The sequence below is a fragment of the Cydia strobilella genome, chromosome 9, assembly GCF_947568885.1.
Source record: "Cydia strobilella chromosome 9, ilCydStro3.1, whole genome shotgun sequence".
NCBI lineage: Eukaryota > Metazoa > Arthropoda > Insecta > Lepidoptera > Tortricidae > Cydia > Cydia strobilella.
The window spans coordinates 13,116,207-13,138,982 of NC_086049.1; the positions used below are offsets into that span (position 1 = coordinate 13,116,207).

The window sequence follows — 22,776 nt, forward strand, 5'->3', positions numbered from 1 at the left end:
AAAGTTTCCATCGTAACCCGTGTCGCTTTTAGTTACGAGACTTGTCTTGCCTATAGTGAAGGAAAGTCTATAGAACTCTAGTCAAAAGGGATTGTAGGTACCCGTTTAGCGAGCTGTGCGTATTTTAAATTACTCACTGGCATAACTAAAATTAAACCAAGTTGGCAGCAAGCGAATTATAATTTGTATGAAAGTAAATGATGTTTAGAAGTGAGTTAAAGAAAATTGTTAAGGGACTAATAAAATAAAAAATCATCTGGTTTTGATGAAATTCCCTCAGGTGTTATAAAGTATATTGCCGACTCAATACTAGAACCCCTCTTGCACTTAGTAAATCTCTCTTTGGCTGAGGGAAAGTTCCCAACTAGGCTCAACTTGAGCCGCTCAAGAAAGCTAACATAAAGCCCATTCTTAAGCAGGATGATAAATTATGTGTAAAAAACTACAGGCCGATCTCTCTCTTAACGATGTACTCTAAGATTTTTGAAAAGATTATGGCAAATCGTCTATTATGCTTATCTGGTCTCAAACAAAATGTTAGCTCCAGAACAATTTGGATTACAAAAGGGAGTATCTACTTCTGACGCACTGTTTGAAATGTCTGACTATGTCTGATAATGCACTGAATCGGCAAGAAAATGTTGTTGCGATTTTGCTAAATTTATCTAAAGCCTTTGATCATGTAAATCATAGCATAATATCTTAAATCGCTACGGCATTAAATTCAAGAAAAATGAAACTGAAGGCCTTTACCATTTAATTACAAATAACTTGTCTACTGTTGTAAACTGGTTAAATATCACTGCTCAATGTAACTACAAACATAAAAAAAAACTAAATGTATGCATTTTAGAAACATAAGAAGCTGGAAGTGTTAGGATAGACATAAAATTAAATAACTTGTCTGTTCGCCGTAAATTAAGTTAGGTATCTATGTGGATGTGATCTTAAATTGGAAAAAATATGTTGACTTTCTCTGTATTAGTAGTATTAATTCTCACTGTATTGCCTAACATCAACATACAATTTATGGCTTATGAATAAATAAATGAAATCTGATAGCCTAATCTGAAATCAGCAGCTGCGGAATTTCGGGCTGATTGCTCTTTCAGGTCAAGGCCTGACACTGTATACCTACTCAATTACGTAAGAAAACAACGGCCGTGGATTCACTACTAAATTACGACCTATTGTTTAAGGCAGGTTATACGTAATAGGTGGAGCCTTCGGGTAATAGCTATGCGGAACTGCAGCCCTCTGCGCGCAACAATTGCTGGGGTGTTTCTTTAATCTTTTCTTTGACCACACGGCCACACCTGCGCTTAAAATGCATATTTTGAAATAACTTAGTGCTGCTCTTTAAATTCTTTGGACAAAGGCTCAGATCAAACCGAGCCAGATAGCTACTCTAACTTTTTTACATTATATTTTACTGCTTCGTCGGTGCGGTTAATAATTTTTAATACAGTTGCTCAAAAAGTGCTACTTTTCGTGGCTGTTTAGCGTGCGGAAAGTTGGTTTTCGCGAACTAGTGCTTTTTACTTTTCCAATTTTTTTAAATTTTTACTTGTTCCAATTCATGACTACATATTGATGAGTGTTAATATTAGTTTCCTTTAAACGTCGTAATCTACATAAAAACCTACTGTTAATGTAAGAATACGAAAAATATGCATACTTCATATTTTATTACTTACCTCTTCATCATTATAAGTATTATAAGACGTTTATTTTTTAATGTTGAAAAACCGTTCTTAATAAGTTGTCTGAATGGAACGGAACGCCTGTCAAAGAAGAGGCGTATTTTCTTACTGCAAGAATGTTTTAAGTTTCCAAAGGCAACATTCGATATTGTTTTTATAAATATACGATACACAAATAATCGTAAATAATGATATTTAGGTAATAATAGTACAATGTTTTAATATTTACAATTGTTTCTGTCTTATAGAACATGCATTTGAAAATAGTACATTTCGATGCTAGTGCGGAACGAAAGTTTTTTTTTTAAATGCATGTTCTATAAGACAGAAACAACTGTTAATATTAAAACATTGTACTATTATTACCTAAATATCGTTATTTATGATTATTTGTGTATCGTATATTTATAAAAACAATATCGAATGTTGCCTTTGGAAACTTAAAACATTCTTGCAGTAAGAAAATACGCCTCTTCTTTGACAGGCGTTCCGTTCCATTCAGATAACTTATTTGTGTGAATACTTATAATGATGAAGAGGTAAGTAATAAAATATGAAATATGCATATTTTTCGTATTCTTACATTAACAGTAGGTTTTTATGTTGATTACGACGTTTAAAGAAAACTAATATTAACACTCATCAATAAGTAGTCATGAATTGGAACAAGTAAAAATTTAAAAAAATTGGAAAGTAAAAAGCACTAGTTTTCGAAAACCAACTTTCCGCACGCTAAACAGCCACGAAAAGTAGTACTTTTTGAGCAACTGTATTGAAAAAAAAACTTTCATTGAAGTGGGTTCAATAAAAATTTATTCTAGTCGAATAAAGCTAGAAAAACACCTCTTCATAATGTCAATGTCAATGATGTCACAGAATTAATAATATAAAAGTTTCGAATTCCATTCCTTACTTGTTGCTTTTCTTATTTTTTCGCAACTGTATTAAAAAACGTCGTTCGATACACGTGCGGAAATGTCATTCTTCTCTCGTCCCGAGTCTTGCCACTCGCCTACGGCTCGTGGCAAGATATCTCGGTGCTCGTGGAGTGATGACATGCTTTCCGCACTAGCATCGAAATGTACTATTACATATTACCATTCTCATTTCTACTCCTCACACCTTCATAAAGTACAGTCGATTCCGAAGATTTATAAACAAGTTATTTAAAGCGTAAATGTAGTTGTATAAAAATTTCTATGACGTCGGCTGATCCGAATAAGTGGGTATATAATTTTTGTGCAAACATTTCCATAAAGCGCGCTTCGCTGTTTCAACCATTACTCTTCGTGATCAGCCATTAGGGGTCGTCCATTAATTACATCACACGTCAGGGAGGGAGTCAAGAAAATGTGACATGTTGTGACAAGGGGGAGCGGGGAGTCACAAACTTTGTGATGTCACATTAACTTATTTAAACTATTTTATTCGCTGTACAGTTAAATAACAAGTTTTTGGAACGATAATAGTTTTTAATCGTTTAATTTTCTTTTAATCTGTTTTGGGTTATTAAATTACTAATATTTCTTTTGTCAAAAATATTTTGATAAAATATTAATAATACTTAATTCGATTTGCCAATTTCATTGAAAAAATGTGACGTCACACCAGGGGGGAGGGGTTTGCCAAATGTGACCAAGTGTGACAAGGAGGGGGGAGGGGTCAAAAAACCTTGAAATTCGTGTGACGTAATTAATGGATGAACACTTACGACGGAAAGATCCAGCAACGAGAACTTTGCAACGAGGGTATTACGTAGTATTTTTATGAACATAATTCCGGAAATTTCTTGGCTGTTCTGAGTCTGATATTATTTCAAGTCGAGCAATTTACTTCGATTGCTTGCTTTTAGCGGTACCCAATTCAATTGATATTCAACCTGATAATGCGACGTGCATTGGAATGGAAATGAGGTATTTATTGATTGGCGAACAATTTCCAATCTCGATACATCGTTAGTCCGTGCTTGCGATGAGAGAGGCTGTCTTAAATCTTATATTTCTGCTGACGCCTTTTAACACCTATTGTATAGATAGGTAATGATTCGTATGTGCTTGCTTGCGTTACCTATAATAAAATATGAATTTAAGAATACAATGCCTGATAATCATATTGCATTTTAATTCAATGCATTTTAATTCGATGCAAGTCACTTCATTAAATTATTAGTCAGCTTTACTTAAATCTTTGTTCCTTACATTTATAATAAAAAGAAACCCTTTCATGGTTACAAAATAATCATCATTTTGCCTTCAGTCGCCCACTGCCGAGCATAGGCCTCTCTTCGTGTACGCCAATTTTATCACGGTCCTGGGCTAGTCTCATCCAAAAGTGCCCCGCCATCCACCCAACGAGCCAACGGACGCCAGGCGCTTCTTTCATCCGAAAGCGGCCACCAATCCGTCAATATTTTGGTCCACCTGCCATCACTCTGCCTGGCAACATGTCCCACCCAACTCCATTTAAGCTTGGTAATGACGTCTCCCACTCTCGCACCTTGGTGCGGCGTCGGATCTCGACATTGCTTACTCGGTCTTGAAGTTTGATGCCGAGCATGGCGCGCTCCATGGCTCTCCTACTCGTATTTTATGCACAGCCTCCTTAGTAAGCGTCCATGTCTCGGCACCGTATGTCATGGTGGGCAGGGCACGCAGAGGCGAGTTTTCAGGCATTGTGGAACGTTATCAGATTTAAGTATGTCCGCTAGTTTGTTGAATGCTGCCCAACCCAGCTGGATTCTCCTGGAGATCTCCTTTCCCTGTTGTTTTGTTACAAAATAATGTTTCTAATAAAGTTTCCGCAAGTTCTAGAACGGTCACGGTCTATATCCCGGTCAATATAAGTCTAGTTCTAGAACGTTTTCACCTCTAAACGAGCACATGAAAAGGCACGCATTAACCCCGCTCGTACCTTCTAAATATTTTACACGTACAATCAAATATCAATTACTAGCGAGTAAAAAGAAATAGGGGATTTTATTCCAAGCCTTTGATTTTTGTCAATCAATCAGCGACGTGTCACCCTGAAAGTATCAATATAGGACGGGTTTCGGTTTGAAATCCGCCTGACAAATGGATGAAGAATCGCTGGAGATACAAAATACATAGGTTTCGAATTGTAAAACTCAATGGTTTAATTATACTGCATGAAAACGTGGTAAATTTGTATGTCGTATTCGTATTCGTATTACCTATTTTAATTGCAGCTCTAGATTTTTTTATAAGTGTAAGTAATAAATACTGTTTTTGACAATTACCGATTTAAGAACTAATAATAAAATTATAAAATGGTATTGCCTAGAATTTGTTTTTGTTTTCGGGTTTATTTAATGTCTGGCTCTAATAAAATAATCAACCTATCTATTCTATTCGCCCGCAAAGCAACATGACAACAAACCCATTATATTAACCCCAATTCCAAACTTAAAGCCTGCTACATTTATATTCCGACAGGCAAGTCTAATTTCACGAAGTGTTCGCAAAGTCAGACAGTTCCTTGGGTACCCACCTAACCTACCTACATGTAGGCTTATCTAAATTAGTGCTCGAATATTAAAGGTCAAGGAAACCGGTGGGTTTCAATTTAAATTTGTTGTTTTTAAACAACAAACTATATATTTTAAAGGTATTATCTGAATACCTTTGAAGTATCTGAATACCTTTAAAATATTTGAATACCTGGGAGTTTACATTTTGTTAAGTTTATTGTTTCGAACGGCTTACAACATACGTTACTTAAAGGGTTACGAAATTAAATTACGCTACTAAAGTTGTGTCTAACGAATGTATACTGGGTATAAACTGGCTATATACTGTCTAGTGTTGACGCCATTGTTTTATTTTCTTTGACTTCACTATAGTCACATATTGTAACAAAAGATAATTGCTGTCATTTGATATAAGTAACATAAAACTTATAGGATAAGGTGTACACAAGATATAAGTTTCGCGTTTACCTTAAATACTTATACTTTACTCTCCAGTAAATAAGAAAGGAAAATAACTTTAAAGTGAATTGCATACTCGCTCCGTCCCTCGCAAACGGTGCGTCCTAAAATTTTTTACAAAGAAGGCAATATAACCGGCTAAGAAATAAGCGCACAAGCTGATTTTTATCCTGATGCCAGGAAAGTACACACGAGGCTGCAATTGTCCCGGGCAAGTAGGCAAACACAGACTAATCGCTTCAAATTCAGGAGATTCAAGCTAATCAGTAAGTGTGATCTTCAAATTCTGCCACAACTATAAGCAATCGGAGGTCACACTCACACATGATTTGGTTTTGTAGCGACGCGTTTGGTAGGTAAGCTGTAGAAATAACAGCAATGTATATATCGTTAGCCTTAATTTCAAGCAGCAAACTGGACCGTTTATATTGTAGTGTACCTTAGCGGAATTGTTTTTAAAAGGCCATTTTCTCTAAATACGAAGCAATTTCCCTTTGATCATTTGTATTCGCTAGGTGTACCTAATCTAAATTTTCCGATTGTTTTTACAGCCAAAACCTACGTATTCAAGTAGAGAAACTTCTATTGGCATAGGTGAATTTTTTTCCATATGATTGATGAATTGATGATATTCGCCCAACTTTGCAATTACCACGAGCATTGAGCATAAACTAAACTAATCTCCACTTCTACCTTACGTTGTCTTAGTGTCCACGGAGCAACGTAAAATCAAGAATAGGGACAGGTACAGGCACTCAGTAATGTCCTTTAGTCCCGCCACAAGTCCTAACAAGGTCCTAGTACTCCTAGTTTCCTCTTTAAGTGGGAAGGTCAGATGGCAATGTCAGACTCAGTTTGTTTTACGAAGGTATCGGCTATTGAGAACTGACTTTCCCACCTGAAGGGGAACTAGGCCCGTATCCTCAGAATGCTGTTGTCGTAAGAAGAAGAGCTAATAACTAATATTGGTGAAAAGTTATAATGTGTACTTATAGCTTTAGGTATTCTATTGACAATGACTAGGTTAAGTCTCAATGTCATTTACATAACAGTGGCAGGATTGAAGGACATTATACAACAAAATTTGAAGGTCGTTCCATAATACAACCAGCGAAAATATTACCATCTTACGCAAAAACCACAATAGCTTGCGTGCAAAACATTTCCAAGGTGACCTAAATAAACTTCATTACACTTCACTACACAGAATATTCCCATTACGATAAAATTATTAAAATTTCCATAGTTCAAAATTGAACTAATAAAAACGTTAAATTTTCTTTAAGCACGCTGTTTGATATTCAACAAAATTGCTTTGAAACTAATATTCTCTTGAGTGCCCTTTTAAATTTACTATCGTGATTTAAAATTAAATTTAAATGTCTTGATTTTATCCAAAGGTGCTCGTTTTACATATAGGTATGCAGTGGTAAGAAAATACGCTCTTTAACACTTCTAGTGCGGTTCCTCTGTTCGAAGGCCTTTTCGTTACAAAGCGGAAAAATAACGTAGCGCGTAGCTCGCGTTGGCAGTGAATGTAACCAAAGATAGATATAACTCCGTAATAGATGGATACAGTCTAAGGAAAAAACGTGCCTCGAAAATCAAGAAAATTTGATTCTCGTTCAGAGGGCGCTACTAGCTTTGGCTTACTGTCGTATAGATGGCGTTGACGGTTTCGTTTGTTATTTAACAATTTTAACGCATATCAGTGAAAGAACATGGGTCAAAATCATAAAAATAATTAAAACAAATAAATAAATCATTTTTCCATATTTAAATACATTTTATCGTATTTTATAAATATTTATTTTTAGTTTTAAAGTGTGTCGACAGATGGCAGTGAATTTACTGTGGTTACAAAATTTACTATGACAGTACCGCTCTAGTATAAGTTAGTCTATGATGTAACTAACTACTTACTGTGAATGTAACTAGAAAAAATACTATAGGGGGAAGCGGGGCAGTTTGGTACACCTTTTTTGAAATTGATTTTAGGCCCCAAAATGAACTCAAATTATTTTTTTTGTACTTAGTAGATGACAAATTTACTAAGGTATACAAAGTATATCTTATTTTCCTACATTTATGGCCAGTAAAAGAGATATATGGGTTTTAACAAAAAATGGGAATTGTTCTATGTATTTTCATTTCACAATGTTCTAAAATTGGGAAAGGCAAAATAGAGTCAGTATGATTGTCTAATTTGTCTATGAAAGAGGAAATTTTCCTACATTATCTAAAAAAGGTAGCTCTTGTCGACAAGTTCTATATTGGCGAGATTTGACCGGCTGCCAAGTTTTGTATTACGGGGCTTCTACTGATACTGACCGTCCAGGTAATCAATGAAAAAATATATATAAGTACATTCCCGGGGTTTTACGACTATAATAAAAGGTCCCATTCCAACGTGCACCTACGTTTTTAAAAATGCTGGCACTCTGGCAGCAAAGAAAGTTTCCAAACGAAAATGAATTATAAAAATCAGCCGACAAACTCGATCTTCAAGATTCTAGGCTACGATACAAAGGGATACACGAATAAAGTTTCTACAGAGAGTAGACGGGAAAGTTCTCAAACTTTTAACGTGGGTAGCACATAAATGAAGTATATTTGTAAGTAGGTAACTATAATAAACCAGTTAATAATAAAGAAAGTTGCGTCCCTCATCTTAGAGCGCTTTCACATTGCACTTTGAACTCTGGTTATAAATGTACTTAAGTAATGTTACCTACTCGTACAGTCATCCAGTGTCAAACTATGCAATCCTGTTGATGTCGGTATTGCTATTTCTTCTAATTTTGCTACGTCCAAAGATAAATTTTATGAGCTTCAGGCTCTCTAGGATATTTTTAACACTCGGAGAACTAAACGGAATATGTAAAATTGAATATAAAAAGATTTTTTTCTACCCTTAGCGACATTTTGATAGGTAGACATACTGCGCAACATTTATTATGGGACGAACTCCGAAATAGCGAAAAAAATTGGCTGCTGTATTCTACAGGTTTTTTTGTGTTTTTTGGGTTCCGTACCCAAAGGGTAAAAACGGGACCCTATTACTAAGACTCCGCTGTCCGTCTGTCCGTCTGTCTGTCTGTCTGTCTGTCTGTCTGTCTGTCTGTCACCAGGCTGTATCTCATGAACCGTGATAGCTAGACAGTTGAAATTTTCACAGATGATGTATTTCTGTTGCCGTTATAACAACAAATACTAAAAACAGAATAATATAAATATTAAAATGGGACTCCCATACAACAAACGTGATTTTTTGCTGTTTTTTTCGTAATGGTACGGAACCCTTCGTGCGCGAGTCCGACTCGCAGTTGCTTGGCCGGTTTTTTTAATTACATATATATTACTTAGGGGTATTTAAGGGGAACGAAAATGTTATTATTTTCGCGCTACGATGCATGGTTTAGGAGATACAGCTCTATAAAGATTTCTGCATGTCTAAACATCTTTTCCTGATGAAATAAAAGAAAATCTTTATAGGGCTGTCCCAAACCGTGCGTCGTAGCGAAAAAATAATCAAATTTTTGTTCCTTTTTAATACCCCACGCACTGAACCTAAGTATCACATTAGGACATGAAACAATCATCATCGTCATCATATTATTATTATTATTTCATTGCAATTTTGAGAAAAGCACTACAAATCTCTGCGAGAATCGGGGTTGCCGGCCGCGTATCCCTACGCTCGGGCGCTACGCTCGGCCGCTACTCGGCCGCTACTTGACCGCTCTACGCTCGGCCGCTACGCTCAGCCATATCTTCTTCTAGTAATGTAATTTTTTACTTTTCTCTGGTGGTTTTTGATGGGATTCTCTTTGATACGATTACAATAACGTGCAGCATAGTTATCTTATCTTATCTTATGGTTTCGGGGGCCCTTACGGATACACTTCGACCCATAGGGATCTTTAGTGCAGTTGCCCCCTAGGAAAGATCCGTCCGCTACTCAAGAGCCTTCCCCACCATCTCCATATGCCGGATGATGGACCTTATGGGTAGCTTTTTGAATTCCTTTGGTACCAGGTAGCCTGTTCCAAAGTCCTTCATTCTTTGTCTGGCGAGGGCGTGACATTCACACATAAGGTGTTCTATTGTCTCTTCCTCTTCGCCACACATACGACAATCGGTGTTGTCAGCGTGCCCCATCTTGGCCAGGATTCCCTTGACCCCGTAATGGCCAGTAAACACCCCCGTTATTATTTGGAGTTGCCGTTTGCTAAGTTTCCAAAGCTTTTTGCTCCAACCAGAGTCTACCCCTTGTATAAAGAGCTTTGAGTGCTTTAGACCCGTCAGACTGTCCCATTCTTCCTGGTGTTTGGTCTTAGTAAGGTCTTTGATAGCCGTTGTGATGGTTCCCTGTGAGAGCCCCACGAACGGTTCCGGACCTATAAGGTTGTTTGCAGATCCGGCTCTGGCAAGTTCATCTGCATTTTCATTGCCCATGAATCCCTCGTGCCCTGGGATCCACACCAGTTGCACTTTGTTTTGCCTTCCAAGCTTGTTCAGAGCTTGGATGCCATTGTATACCAGTCTAGAGTCCACTCTAGGCGCCTTAAGCGCTTTGAGTGCAGCTTGACTGGCGCTAAGAATATAGATATTCTTCCCTTGGGTTTGCCTAACTATATTCTCATGTGCACAGGCAATTATAGCGTATGTCTCGGCTTGGAAGACAGTGGCGTAATTGCCCATGCTTATGCTACTACTAAAGTCATTTGCATAAATGCCTGCCCCAGTACCAGAATCTGTCTTGGACCCGTCTGTATACCATATGATGTCATTTTCATCAGACATTGGTGCTTCAAGACCTTCGGTCCATTCAGCCCTTGTTGGAACTTTAACATTAAAATTCTTACGGAACACAAACTTGGGTTGCATCTTATCGCAGCCCATATTCGTAATCCTTTTCATGAAATTGTCACATTCCATGTTTGTGTGTTTAGTCTTTGGCTTGTTATCGCTCCAGAGGCCTGTCAAAGCCAGCCTGTGTAACGATTTCCGCGCCTCAGATTGTATCACTAGGTGCAGCGGCGGGAGGTCTAGTAGTACCTCCATCGCCGCTGTTGGCGTCGTTCTAAACGCGCCAGTAATAGCCATGCACGCCGTTCTTTGTATTTTAACGTGCAGCATAGTTAAACCACCCTTTAAAGTGCAACTGTTGCATGCATAATATAGATAAGAAGGAACTGGGGGCTGGCAACTAGGGCTGCAACTGTAATAGGTATTAGATATTTAAGCGGGGTTTACTGGCTAATGGTTTATACACTACGTCTATTTTCGAATGCTGTTGAGTGATTCCATTCCATTACTATACAGTATAAGATTATACAGCCAAACATAACCTGCCGATGGGTCCATATATCACTGAGTCGAACCTCTCGCGCATAAGCTCTGAAGCGAGCGATAGACTACCTACAACATGTGCCATTACATTTTAGTTTTTTTTTTAAGTTACCTCTAGATGATAGTTGTTAGAAATGCTAAACCACGACTATTTTTTTTATTGTATTGCATTTATTTATGATTTTCTCCACGGCACTGCAGCGATGGATGTATATTTTATATACACGTGAATTACGCTTATCCACCACCACACATACTCGTTAAAGCCGTAACAGCCATGGGAAGATCAGTTAGAATTTTTAATTTATAACGTGAGAACACGATATGTGTTTTCACGGCTGTTACGCGTGGTGATGCAACGCGACATACCGCCATGCCATGAAAATACATGTACGTTGGAACTCATGTTAGCGACTTTCTCGTCCAGTAGCCACAGTAGCGTAGTGCTGGACGCTTTGGCTAGCGCTTTCGAACCACGGCTCATTGTGTGAATAACATTTGTCATTGTGTGTAGTCTACTAAAGTATAAGTTACTTACTTTAGCGACTTTCTCGTCCAGTAGCCACTGTAGCGTAGTACTAGACGCGTTGGCTAGCGCCGCTAGCGCGGCTCGCTCCCAAACCACGTGCTCCCAGTGGTCTGTCATGATGGACGCGCATAGCATCGCCGTTGAGCAACTGGAACAAAAGACGATCGTAAGATAGCCAATCAGCGTAAAGGCTCAGATGTCCACTATAATATCTCTACAGCAAACGTACAGTTGTAATGATATTCCTTTATCATCGTATTTTCACGGAAACGCACGAACGTGTTATGCTATTTCAGTCAGTCTCAGTACAAAAATTACTGAGGTTGACTGAAGTAGCATGAAGCATGACAAATGTGCAGTGAGAAATTGCTTTAATAAATACAACTGCTCGGGCAAGCTTATCTGGGAGTGGGATATAATGAAATCAAACATTCCTCATGAATACACCTAAGTCAGAAAGAACATCCTATTGTTAACTTCGGTCAGTTGAGCTAACCTCGAGCATTTTAAAGATTTGTCACACTTTTTCACCCCACAATACACACTCATGTCGCATAGCTAAACAAACAGGACTGGAGCTCATAAAGCTCGGTCACGGTCGGTCACTGAAGGCCACTCAAGTAAAGGGCGTGAAGTCGGAACAAACTAACTCTGCACTGACTTAGTTCTTACAACATTCGTATAGAGAGAGGCAACGTGATACACAGTAAAAAACGGTTTTGTCAGACAGTAAGAATTCTCTACGTACTATAATCTATTCTGTATTATATGTTATATACCTACAGACTCGGGGCTTAATGTATGTTAAACATCTATCTAACTTACATAGGCCACAGGTAGGTTACTGCTCTGTACAAGTTTATAGTGTTTATACCATGTTAATTGCGAGCCAATATTTACTTCCAAGGGAGTGCCTACGTCCTTCAATCGGTTTCTGTTAGCAATACATTAATAACACAGCAGGTAGACTCGTACCCACCATTAACATACATGTACAATTTTACATATAGTATTGGAACACGTATATTTTTATTTTATACAGTTTGGTCCGAGTGTGATTTTAGAAATCTAGTTTACTTTGATGAGCATTTGTGTAAACTTATATTACGACTTACGACATTTACGTCTAGGTACACTGATGAGCGTCAAATACTTTGTAGCAACCAAAGTATAGTCATTTAGTTCGGTGCACCATATATTTAGTATAGTGTACCGAAATCTTTGGTCACTGACTGCTACAGAGTACTTGACGCTGAGTTTACATTATAATTTTAGTTTAAGTAGGTACTCTTCGTTGCTTGCTTGCGTTTCGTTTGTTACCAAAATATTGTACCTATGTATATTGTAGATACATGTCATGTAAATATTTGTATAAATATCCAAACTCGTGTGTGTTATTATCTAGGTATGTATCATGAATATCGCGATGCTATCTGTATGATGATGGCGTTTATGTTTTGAATATTTGATACGTTACTTTATAACGCTTTTATCGATGAAAGTGTCAACAGCTTACAATTAGATTTTTATATGCATATTTTGTTTACTTACGGTTTTATACTGGGTATTACTTATCTAAATAAATAGATACTGTAATCCAAAATATACACGCGTGTACTGTAAACAGCATACGGGGTATACTCGTATTTTTAATCTATAGCCAAGTTCTGCGAGGTGAGTATAAAGATCAGATCTAGAAATCTTAAGATCTAGTTAAGAAACTTAAACCTACGAGCTACTCATTGTTACGAGTATTTGGATAATGAATAACAATCTTTTGTTCTGGGTGAACAATTTATCCAGAGAAAATAATAGCCACATTTGAATAGCACACCTAAATTTCAGCTGCAAATACTTGATTGTTGTTAAATTATTTAACAACAATTGGTGTAAACCTATCTTGTAAACAAATATATTTAAAAAAATACAGGTATTACACACACTGTACACCCACAAAAAAAAGGTTTAAGAGCACGCATCATTTCCTGGATGTCTTATTTATATAGCATAGATATCTAATCTCTAAACAGGGATAAACAAATTGATATTATAGGAACGAACTGCATGACTACATTTTCCACTTCTTTTAATAGTTCTTTAGGTAGGTAGGTGACGTGACATTTTTCAGGTACCCGCACCACAGTCGTTTTATCTCAGCAACTTCTATAAATATTTATCACCAACGTTGTTGGCTGTTATTTCACACTAATGCTGGTTCGTTTCGAAGAACCAGTATTAGCGTGATCTCATAGTCTGTGAAAACGACGCATTTTTGGGGATCATATTATACTGGAAACTGTAGTTTATAGCTCACTTGCGCTCTGAAGGTTCAGAGCCAGAGGTTATCCAATTAAGTTAGTAAGTCACGTCTAAGGAAGCAGGGGGTTGTGTGCCTGGCCGTTATTCACAATAGAAAGCTTCAGGTATCCAGTGTGAGCGAGATCTCCAATTTCGTATTGTTGTTCCCGAGATCAACGTCCAGTTTTATCAAGGATGATCCCATACAAAGTTTTGGGAACGTAATTTGTGACGCAGTATGCCACGAGCATCACGACACGATATTGAGAGTTGAGTTGAGATTGAGCGCCTGTTGGACTAAACCAATTTCGACGTGATTTTCCGCAAATTGCGACGTCTGATAAAGGTAGGTTAGGTTAGGTATAAATCAAATCAAATTATTGCATTTATTAGTGATAACTAACTTAGGTACATTTCATACAAACGTATAGGACGACAACATTATAAATGAGATGTAGGTTATCTATTTAATTATTATAACGACCTCCTTTTTTTTTATTAAGGGGGAAAATGTAGCATTCCACGCGGGCTGTCTCGTACAAACGCATTTTATTTTTTGTTTTTTTCGGCTTTTAAAGCAGATGATTATTTTTCTGTGCATATTTTTGACCATTTGTCACAAAAAAGGAAACTCTTATACCTGCAAATCCTGAGAAAATTCGCGTTCGTACGGGACAACGGTAGACAATTTCGTGGAATGGAATGCTCCAAATGGTATTTAGGGTTCTCAAGGGTCGGCAATGCTTAAGTGGCTCCTGTGATGTTGCTTACGTCCATGGGCGACGATGACTGCTTCACATCAGGCGGCTCGTCTGCTCGTTTGCTGAATATCACATAAAAAAAAAAAATGCATACCACCTGGGTGCGGGGAGGGGGGGGGGGGGTATGTATTTATTTGTTAAAGGTTTTAAAATAAAAAAACGAACGGGCATAGCATTCTGTGTAATAATATTTTCTAAAATATTCACATCCGGATACAGAAACTACGATTTTATGGAGAAGCGGCGGTAAATATCACTGTACAAGTTTCCTTTTACAAAATCTACGCCTTATGTATATACTTAAGTTGTAATTCGTTACATTTTTCTTTTTAAATTTTATTAAGGTAAAGGTAGTAAAATCTTCCCAGGCATAACAAATGAAATTTTCTTAAGATTCCTAATGGTACGAGTATTTTTATTTATAAAAAGAAAAAGCTTTTATTATATCCGAAAGGACACTCCAATGGGCTGTTTCTGTCTGGAAAATTAGTATTCTCAGTGAGTGAAAACAGGCCTATTATATGATTAAATTAAAATAAATAAAATAATTTAAATTATTAAATACGACTGCTACTTAGAGTCGGACCAGGCTAAGTTTTCATGCCAAGTGCTACGTCAAGAAAAAGTAGGTATATGTTTGCATTCTTATACTGTCAAAGTTTGTGCAAAGTTATCGTGGTCAGAGTCTAAACACTATTTCACTCGTATAAAAACCAGGGGCCCTATTCGAGATGCACAACTGTCAGTTTCGGCTTCAACATCAGTTCAACAGTGGAATGAATCATTTGTTCATCAACTGTGGAAAGTATCATTTGGTACAACCAAAACTCATTCATTGAAAAAATTATGCAACAAAAATCAACTTTGTTTTCTTACTACTATACGGTTTAAAATGGCTCTGAACTCTGCGTGGTTCGGTTTGGTTTCGTTGTCACCTAACTGTGGATTGCTAATGTCAAATTTACCTATTCGACAACACACGATTTCTTCCATTCAACTGAAGTTCAACACGAAACGTCACTTAACGCATGTCGAATACCGCTCCAGGTTAACCACGGGTCAGTTTTAATTAGGTCAATCTTTTAAAATGCACTTCAAAGTCACTTTTGACACAGACGTATCGGATCAATATCGTATCTAGACCTAATATTTGACGTATCTTAAAGTTCGAATCAGGCCGTAGATCTACTCTAGCACATACGAGTATAACGTTTTTGTATTGAGCTCCTTCGTCTATCGGATAACTGTCGAGTGTCGATGAGATTATAGGTATCTTAAAGTAGGTCATCTACGGGAGAAATTCTAAAGCCAGGCTAAGGCTTAAAAGATATCAGATAAGGTATTACGATTGCGGCTGTGTAGGTATTTACGTTTATGGTAATGGTAGACTAGCTTCATATTCATATTCTGCCCGCGACTTCGTCTGCGTAGAATGATTATGATTGATGAAAACTATCCTAAGTCCTTCCACGGGCCTCAATTTACCTACCTCCATAACAAATTACTCATCTAATACTATTTACCTTTAGCATCATTTGAACCATGTACATAATTTATCTATTAATGTTTACCTTTCTCATCGTTTTGTAATTAAGATAATATTTTAGTATAAGAATAGTTTGTAAGAATAATATTCATTAATTATATTAGTGCTTAGTCCGAGGTAGTTATTACATGTAGTATCCCGATTCCAGCGTCTAACGTCGCGATTTCAGAGCCTAAAAAAAAAATATAACCCTACCTGGCAACACTATGGTCACCGTACTTCATTCCTGTTTTAGCGCGAAAAACTAACGGTTCGCGTCCCGTGAAAATAAAATGGAAATACATAAACTTTTTGTAATGGGGGCTATTACCCAATGTCAACCAAGTAAAGGGCAATTTCTGTCTAGTATCTTTACTATCCCTAAAAAAGATGGGTCTCACAGATTTATTCTCAATTTAAAGTGTTTAAACAGATTTATTATAACAAAACATTTCAAGCTGGAAGACATTAGGACATTATGTAAACTAGTTACAGCAGAGGATTACATGTGCACTATTGACTTAAAACATGCATATTATTTGGTGCCTATAAATGAATCACATAAGAAATATTTAAGATTTACATTCAATAAGAAATTATATGAATTTAACTGTATGCCATTTGGTTTGTCTACAGCTCCTCTAGTTTTTACTAAACTTTTAAAACCGGCTATTGAAACACTGAGAGAACAGGGTTTTAGGATTATTATCTACCTTGATGACATTATTTGTCTTGGGAGTACTTACAAGGAATGTCTAAATAACACCCAAACAACATGTAATTTATTACAATGTTTAGGTTTCATAATTAATGATGAAAAGAGCTCTATAACTCCATCCCAAGTGAAAGAGTATTTAGGCTTTACTATTAATTCAAAAACCATGACTTTAAGCCCTACATTAAAGAAACGTAATAATTTATACTCTTTAATTAAAGACTTCCTTAAAATTAAATCATGCAGTATTCGAGAATTTGCAAAATTATTAGGAAATTTAGTATCAGTCTGCATAGCAATTCCTTATGGTTTTGTATACACAAAAAACTTAGAAAGGGAAAAGTTCTTAGCTCTGGAATGCCATAATGATAATTTTGAAGGAATTATGAACATCAATAAACCAATCAAAACAGACTTAATGTGGTGGAAAGAGAACATTTTAGTAAAGAGTAATAACATTAAACAATATAACTTCTCCTTAGAAATATTCTCAGATGCTTCACTTATGGGATGGGGTGCATTTTGTAATGGCCAAAGTACACAAGGCAATTGGTCTGAGTGGGAGCGCAATCAACACATTAACTATTTAGAACTTTTAGCAGCTTTCTTTGCTCTAAGATGCTTCACAGACGTAATAGACGACGTTCGTAGACGTGCTTATATTTATAACGACTGTGAAGTACTTCTCAGGATAGACAACACAACGGCCATAGCATATATTAACCGTATGGGTGGGGTGCAATACCCGTTATTAAATAACATTACTAGACAGATATGGAGGTGGTGTGAAGCGAGAAATCTATGGATCTTCGCATCTTACATTAAATCAAAAGAAAACATTGAGGCTGATTTTCAGTCTCGCAATTTTAATGTAGATACTGAGTGGGAACTTGCGCAGGATATCTATACATATAATAAAGCGGAAGACGGTCGAAAGTCTGTACATGGAAGATATTCGAAAAAAAATTGGCTGGGGATACTTAGAATCGATAACAGAACACATTCCAACAGTTTTTAGAATTTTTGTCTGTTTATCTGTTTGTCTGTTTATCTGTTTATCTGTTTATCTGTTTGTCTGTTTATTTGACCGCGCATAAAATGAAAACGGCTGAACGGATTTTGATGCAAACTTTACTAATCTGTCGAAAAAATCCACGGCCAGGTTATAGGCTATAAAAATTTAAGAAATTTTACCCCTAAGGGGGTTAAAAAGGGGATGAAAGTTTGTATGGGGTTCAAGATTTATTTAAAGCTAGCAATTTGAAACTTCGTAAGAAGATATATTATTGAAATACAAGAAAACTAATTTCAGCGTTTTTGAAAATTCATCCCCTAAGGAGGTGAAATAGAGGTTGAAAGTTTGTATGGAGATCAATTTTTTTTGAGTGCGTTACTTGAAACTGTATAATGGGCATATTATTATAATACAGGAAAAGTGCTTTTAGCGTTTTCAAGAATTCGTCCCCTAACAGGGTTAAAAGGGGGTTGAAAGTTTGAATCCATTACAAATGCTTTGAAACTTCTTAGAAAGGTATGATAGACGATTACAAAAAAACTAATTTTGACGTTTTTGGAAATTTAACCCCTCAGGGGGTTGAAAAGGGGATGAAAGTTTGTCTTGGGGTGCAATTTTATTTTAAGCTAGGAACTTAAAACTTTGCAAAACGTTAATTATATTAAAAAGCAAGATTTTTTTTAATATGAAAAAAACTTTTTTTAATTTCTCTTCACGCTTAAACCGCTAAACCGATTTAGATAAAATTTGGTATAGAGATAGTTTGAGTCCCGTGGAAGAACAAAGGGTAGTTTTTATCCAAAAAATGGAGACTACGTTTGCAGCAGCGGCCGTGCCCTTTCCTCTTAATAATGGTCACGAAGGTGGGTACTTTAAAAAAAACATTTTTCAGTAAATGTCAAACGATTTGGGACTTATACGCGTTACCATGCTTTCCCGAAAAAAATCGAATCTTTCGCGAAAGTCTCGCAATGCATTGCGGCCAAAAGGGGCACGGTCTCAGGAGTCTGAGAAAAACCACGGTGAGAGACTCAGTGGCGCTCTAGCCAGGCAGGTCGCTTCGCTTTCGGCTGACACGGCAAGCCAGCGCGAGTTTCGATTGTGATCCCAAATACATCGTACGCAATACATATGTAGGCGCAGATCCTGACGGAGTGTGGCGCCGGAGAAGCCGTGTTCATCCTGCGTATCCCCCTCATTCCGAGCAACTTCCCGTTCCGCTTCAAGCGCCTACAGGTCCCCGTGAGCGTCTGCTTCGCTATGACCATCAACAAGTCGTAGGGGCAGACGCTACGCAGTTGCATTTCCCACTCCGAAAACAAAAAAAAGGGGCAGACGCTGCCCGCCGCCGGCGTCATGCTTAGACTGATTTGACTGGAGGACCGATTTGGATAACATGATTTTGATGATAACACCCAAATATTCCGAAATACGTTTTTCCGATTTTTATAACCACGACTTTCATAATCCCGATTATTTATAAGTCCGAAATATCAAAATTACGATTTTTAAAAATACGATGGAATAAAATCACGAATGTGCTATTTCCGAAAACTTTAAATCCGATTGTCACTTGACAGAAAGCTTAAAGTTCCGATTTTACACTTTTCCGAAAATATTTTTTTCCGAATTCCTAAATTCCGAAAAATCATTGTCCGATCGGAAATAAAATAATTCGGTATTCAGAAATTCGGTTTTGTACAAGATCGGAAAAATGAAATCCGTGATATTCAAATGAAGACTCACGTTTTAGTAATTATTTAGGGTACCTTACCTGTCGTGCCGCGTCATGTTAAATTCGGCATAAAATATTTTTGCATAAAAATTCGGCATAAATAAATTAGACAGAACTGCGAACCCGAACTGTTGCTAGAAGTGGGTTAGGTTAGGTTAGAACTGCGACCCCCAAGAAAACGAACTGTTGCCAGAAGTGGGTTAGGTTAGGTTAGAATTGCGACCCCCAAGAAAACGAACTGTTGCCAGAAAAGTGGGTTAGGTTAGGTTAGAACTGCGACCCTCAAGAAAATGAACTGATGCCAAAAAAGTGGAAATTTAAAAATTGGGATATTTAAAATAGGAATCACGTCAATTCGGAATAAGGGCAATTCCAAATTCGTGATTTTGAAAATCGTAAATGTTAAATTCGGTGTTTACCACCATCGGAATTGTTATAGTCGGAATTATGTATTCGGAATTTACAAAATTCGGCTTTTTGGGTTTTCGGAAATATAAATATTCGTGATTTTCATCATTCGTAATTATGACAGTCGGAATTTTGAAATCGGAATGATAAAATTCGACATTCTAAAATTCGGAATAAAAATTTTCCGAATTATGTAGTGTACCCGATTTGGATAGGTACAGTCAAGGTCGTAAAAATACAAAAATGGTACTGCATCGTTCGATATACACCTACTACTCTATGGCGTTTAAATCACGTCAAAAATTTGAATAAGGGCAAAAAAAATTTTATTTTGGAGTGTAATTTTATTTAGTGGTAGCAAAGAGGATATAATATTATAGAGCGGTACTGTCATAGTAAATATTGTAACCACAGTAAATTCACTGCCATCTATCGACACACTTTAAAACTAAAAATGAAGATTTATAAAAATACGATAAAATGTATTTAAATATGGATAAATGATTTTTTTTATTTGAATTAATTATTTTTATTATTTTGACCCATGTTCTTTCACTGATATGCGTTAAAATTGTTAAATAATAACTAACGAAACCGTTAACGCCCTCTATACGAGAGTAGGCAAAAGGTAGTAGCGACATCTGATCGAGAATCAAATTTTCGTGATTTTCGAGGCACGTTTTTTCCTTAGACTGTATCCATCTATTACGGAGTTATATCTATCTTTGGTGGTAGGTACCTAATTGTAAAATATTTTATCTGGACTACAGTCCTCTAGCGTATCCATCTGTCAACTTTACTTTAAGTTCCGTCTCCAGGGGACAGGGAGATAAATTAGGCGTGAATTAGCCGCTTACTGACACAGACCGGATTCCACGCAGGCGAAGCCGCGGGCACAGCTAGTTTTTAATATGATTGTTAATAGATTCGGCTTCCCCGAATTAGACCTGTTTGCGTCACGAATTAATCACAAATGTGACAAATATATATCATGGCACAGGGATCCTTTCGCCTGGAACATTGACGCTTTCACAGTCAAATGGAACTCTACCTTTTTCTACGCTTTCCCACCTTTTGGTATTCTACTAAAGGTTCTTCATAAAATTAAATCAGAAAAGGCCACAGGCATTTTAGTATTTCCTCTATGGCCATCTCAAGTTTGGTATCCACTTTTAAAATCTATGGTAATATCAGATATGCTAACATTCGGACCATCTGAAGATCTCCTCGTGTCTCCTTTCAGAACTGCCCACCCACTCCAGACTCAACTTATCCTGGCGGCGTGCAAATTATCAGGGAAGCGTTTAAAAGAAGATTAATTGCAGAACGTTCAATTGACATTATGATTGCTTCATTATCTAAGAACTCCATTAAACAATATAATAGTTGTTTACGCCAGTGGTGGCTTTATAGTAAACGTAATAGTATAGATACATTCAGTGCATCAGTGCCTATCATAATATCATACTTAACAAATTGCTTTGAGAATGGCCTGTCTTATCAATCACTCAATTGCTATCGCTCAGCGTTATCCCTTATAATTGGCAGTCACATAGGCACAGATGAGAGAATTAAGCGCCTATTCAAAGGGTTTTATAAGTTGCGCCCTATGAAACCCAAGTATAACGATACTTGGAATCCGGACACAGTATTAACATTCTTAGGAAATCTATATCCCTTAGAATCTTTGCAACTAGAATTGCTTACAAAGAAACTAGCAATGCTACTGATTTTGGCAACAGGCCAAAGAGTACAGACTCTTTTTTATATTAAAATTTATAATATTAAGACCTCTACAGATGGTTTCACAATACAAATTACAAACCTTTTGAAGACCTCTGGGCCCAGACGTTCTCCAACAGTACTTAGCATACCATATTTAACTAACAAACCTGAGATATGTCCCGCTAAAACTTTAACTAAATATTTAAAAATTACTCAGAGTATACGACAAGAAAATAGTTCTCTAAAGAACCTTTTTCTTACTTTTAAAAGTCCTATCAGGGAAGCCTCCACTCAGACCATTAGTAGATGGCTGAAGCAAATTATGAATGATAGTGGGGTGGATATATCTAAATTTTCAGCTCATTCCACTAGACATGCGTCTTCTTCTAGAGCGCACAGAGAAGGTCTTACTATAGACAGCATAATGAAGGCTGTAGGTTGGTCATCAAGGTCGCACACATTTGCCCGACATTATAATAGACCACTAACTAATATGGTTAATGACCAAGTTCGATTTGCCCGAGCAGTGCTCGGAGATTAAAATGTTTTGTGTTTAGTATAGTTTTTATTGTAAGGGTCAAGTCCTGAGTTACGTTTTATTAAAAAAAAATAGTTGAAACTTGTACTAAGACAGTACAAACAAATAGTTATTGTTGATTAACTGTTAAGAAATTAGTTAAGGAGCTTATAAGAGTAATATAAGACTGTTACTCACTGATTAATTTTATTTAAGATTTAATCTGTATGGTTGTTCTAATTTGATCTCATTATAACTGTTAAGAATACAGTAAGTATACCTAAGGTATAAAATGTAAGATACTTGAGATAGTAAGTCTCTTTTTTCCATTAAAACAAAAGTAAATAAATAATGTTTTCATTTCTCATGCTCTGAAAGAGGGTCATTGTTGTTCTAAAAGGTGCGCAGAAAATGATACGTGTCTGCACTAGAGCATTTTACGTTCGAAGTACGACTTTTTTAATTTTTTTACGATACGCAATTGAAATTTGAGTTTAAATGGATTTGTAATAAATTTTTCATTTTGATATTTGACTCTCCATTC

At 36.7% G+C, this 22,776-nt stretch overlaps 1 protein-coding gene across 1 annotated transcript in view; it reads right to left on the bottom strand.

Annotated features, from left to right (window-relative positions):
• LOC134744410 (uncharacterized) overlaps positions 1–22,776 on the bottom strand; it is a 60,880-nt gene that overhangs the window by 15,570 nt on the left and 22,534 nt on the right. The window contains exon 4 of the mRNA XM_063678220.1: positions 11,543–11,681. Coding sequence (XP_063534290.1) covers positions 11,543–11,681 — 139 coding nt within the window. The remainder of the gene's footprint in view (positions 1–11,542; positions 11,682–22,776) is intronic.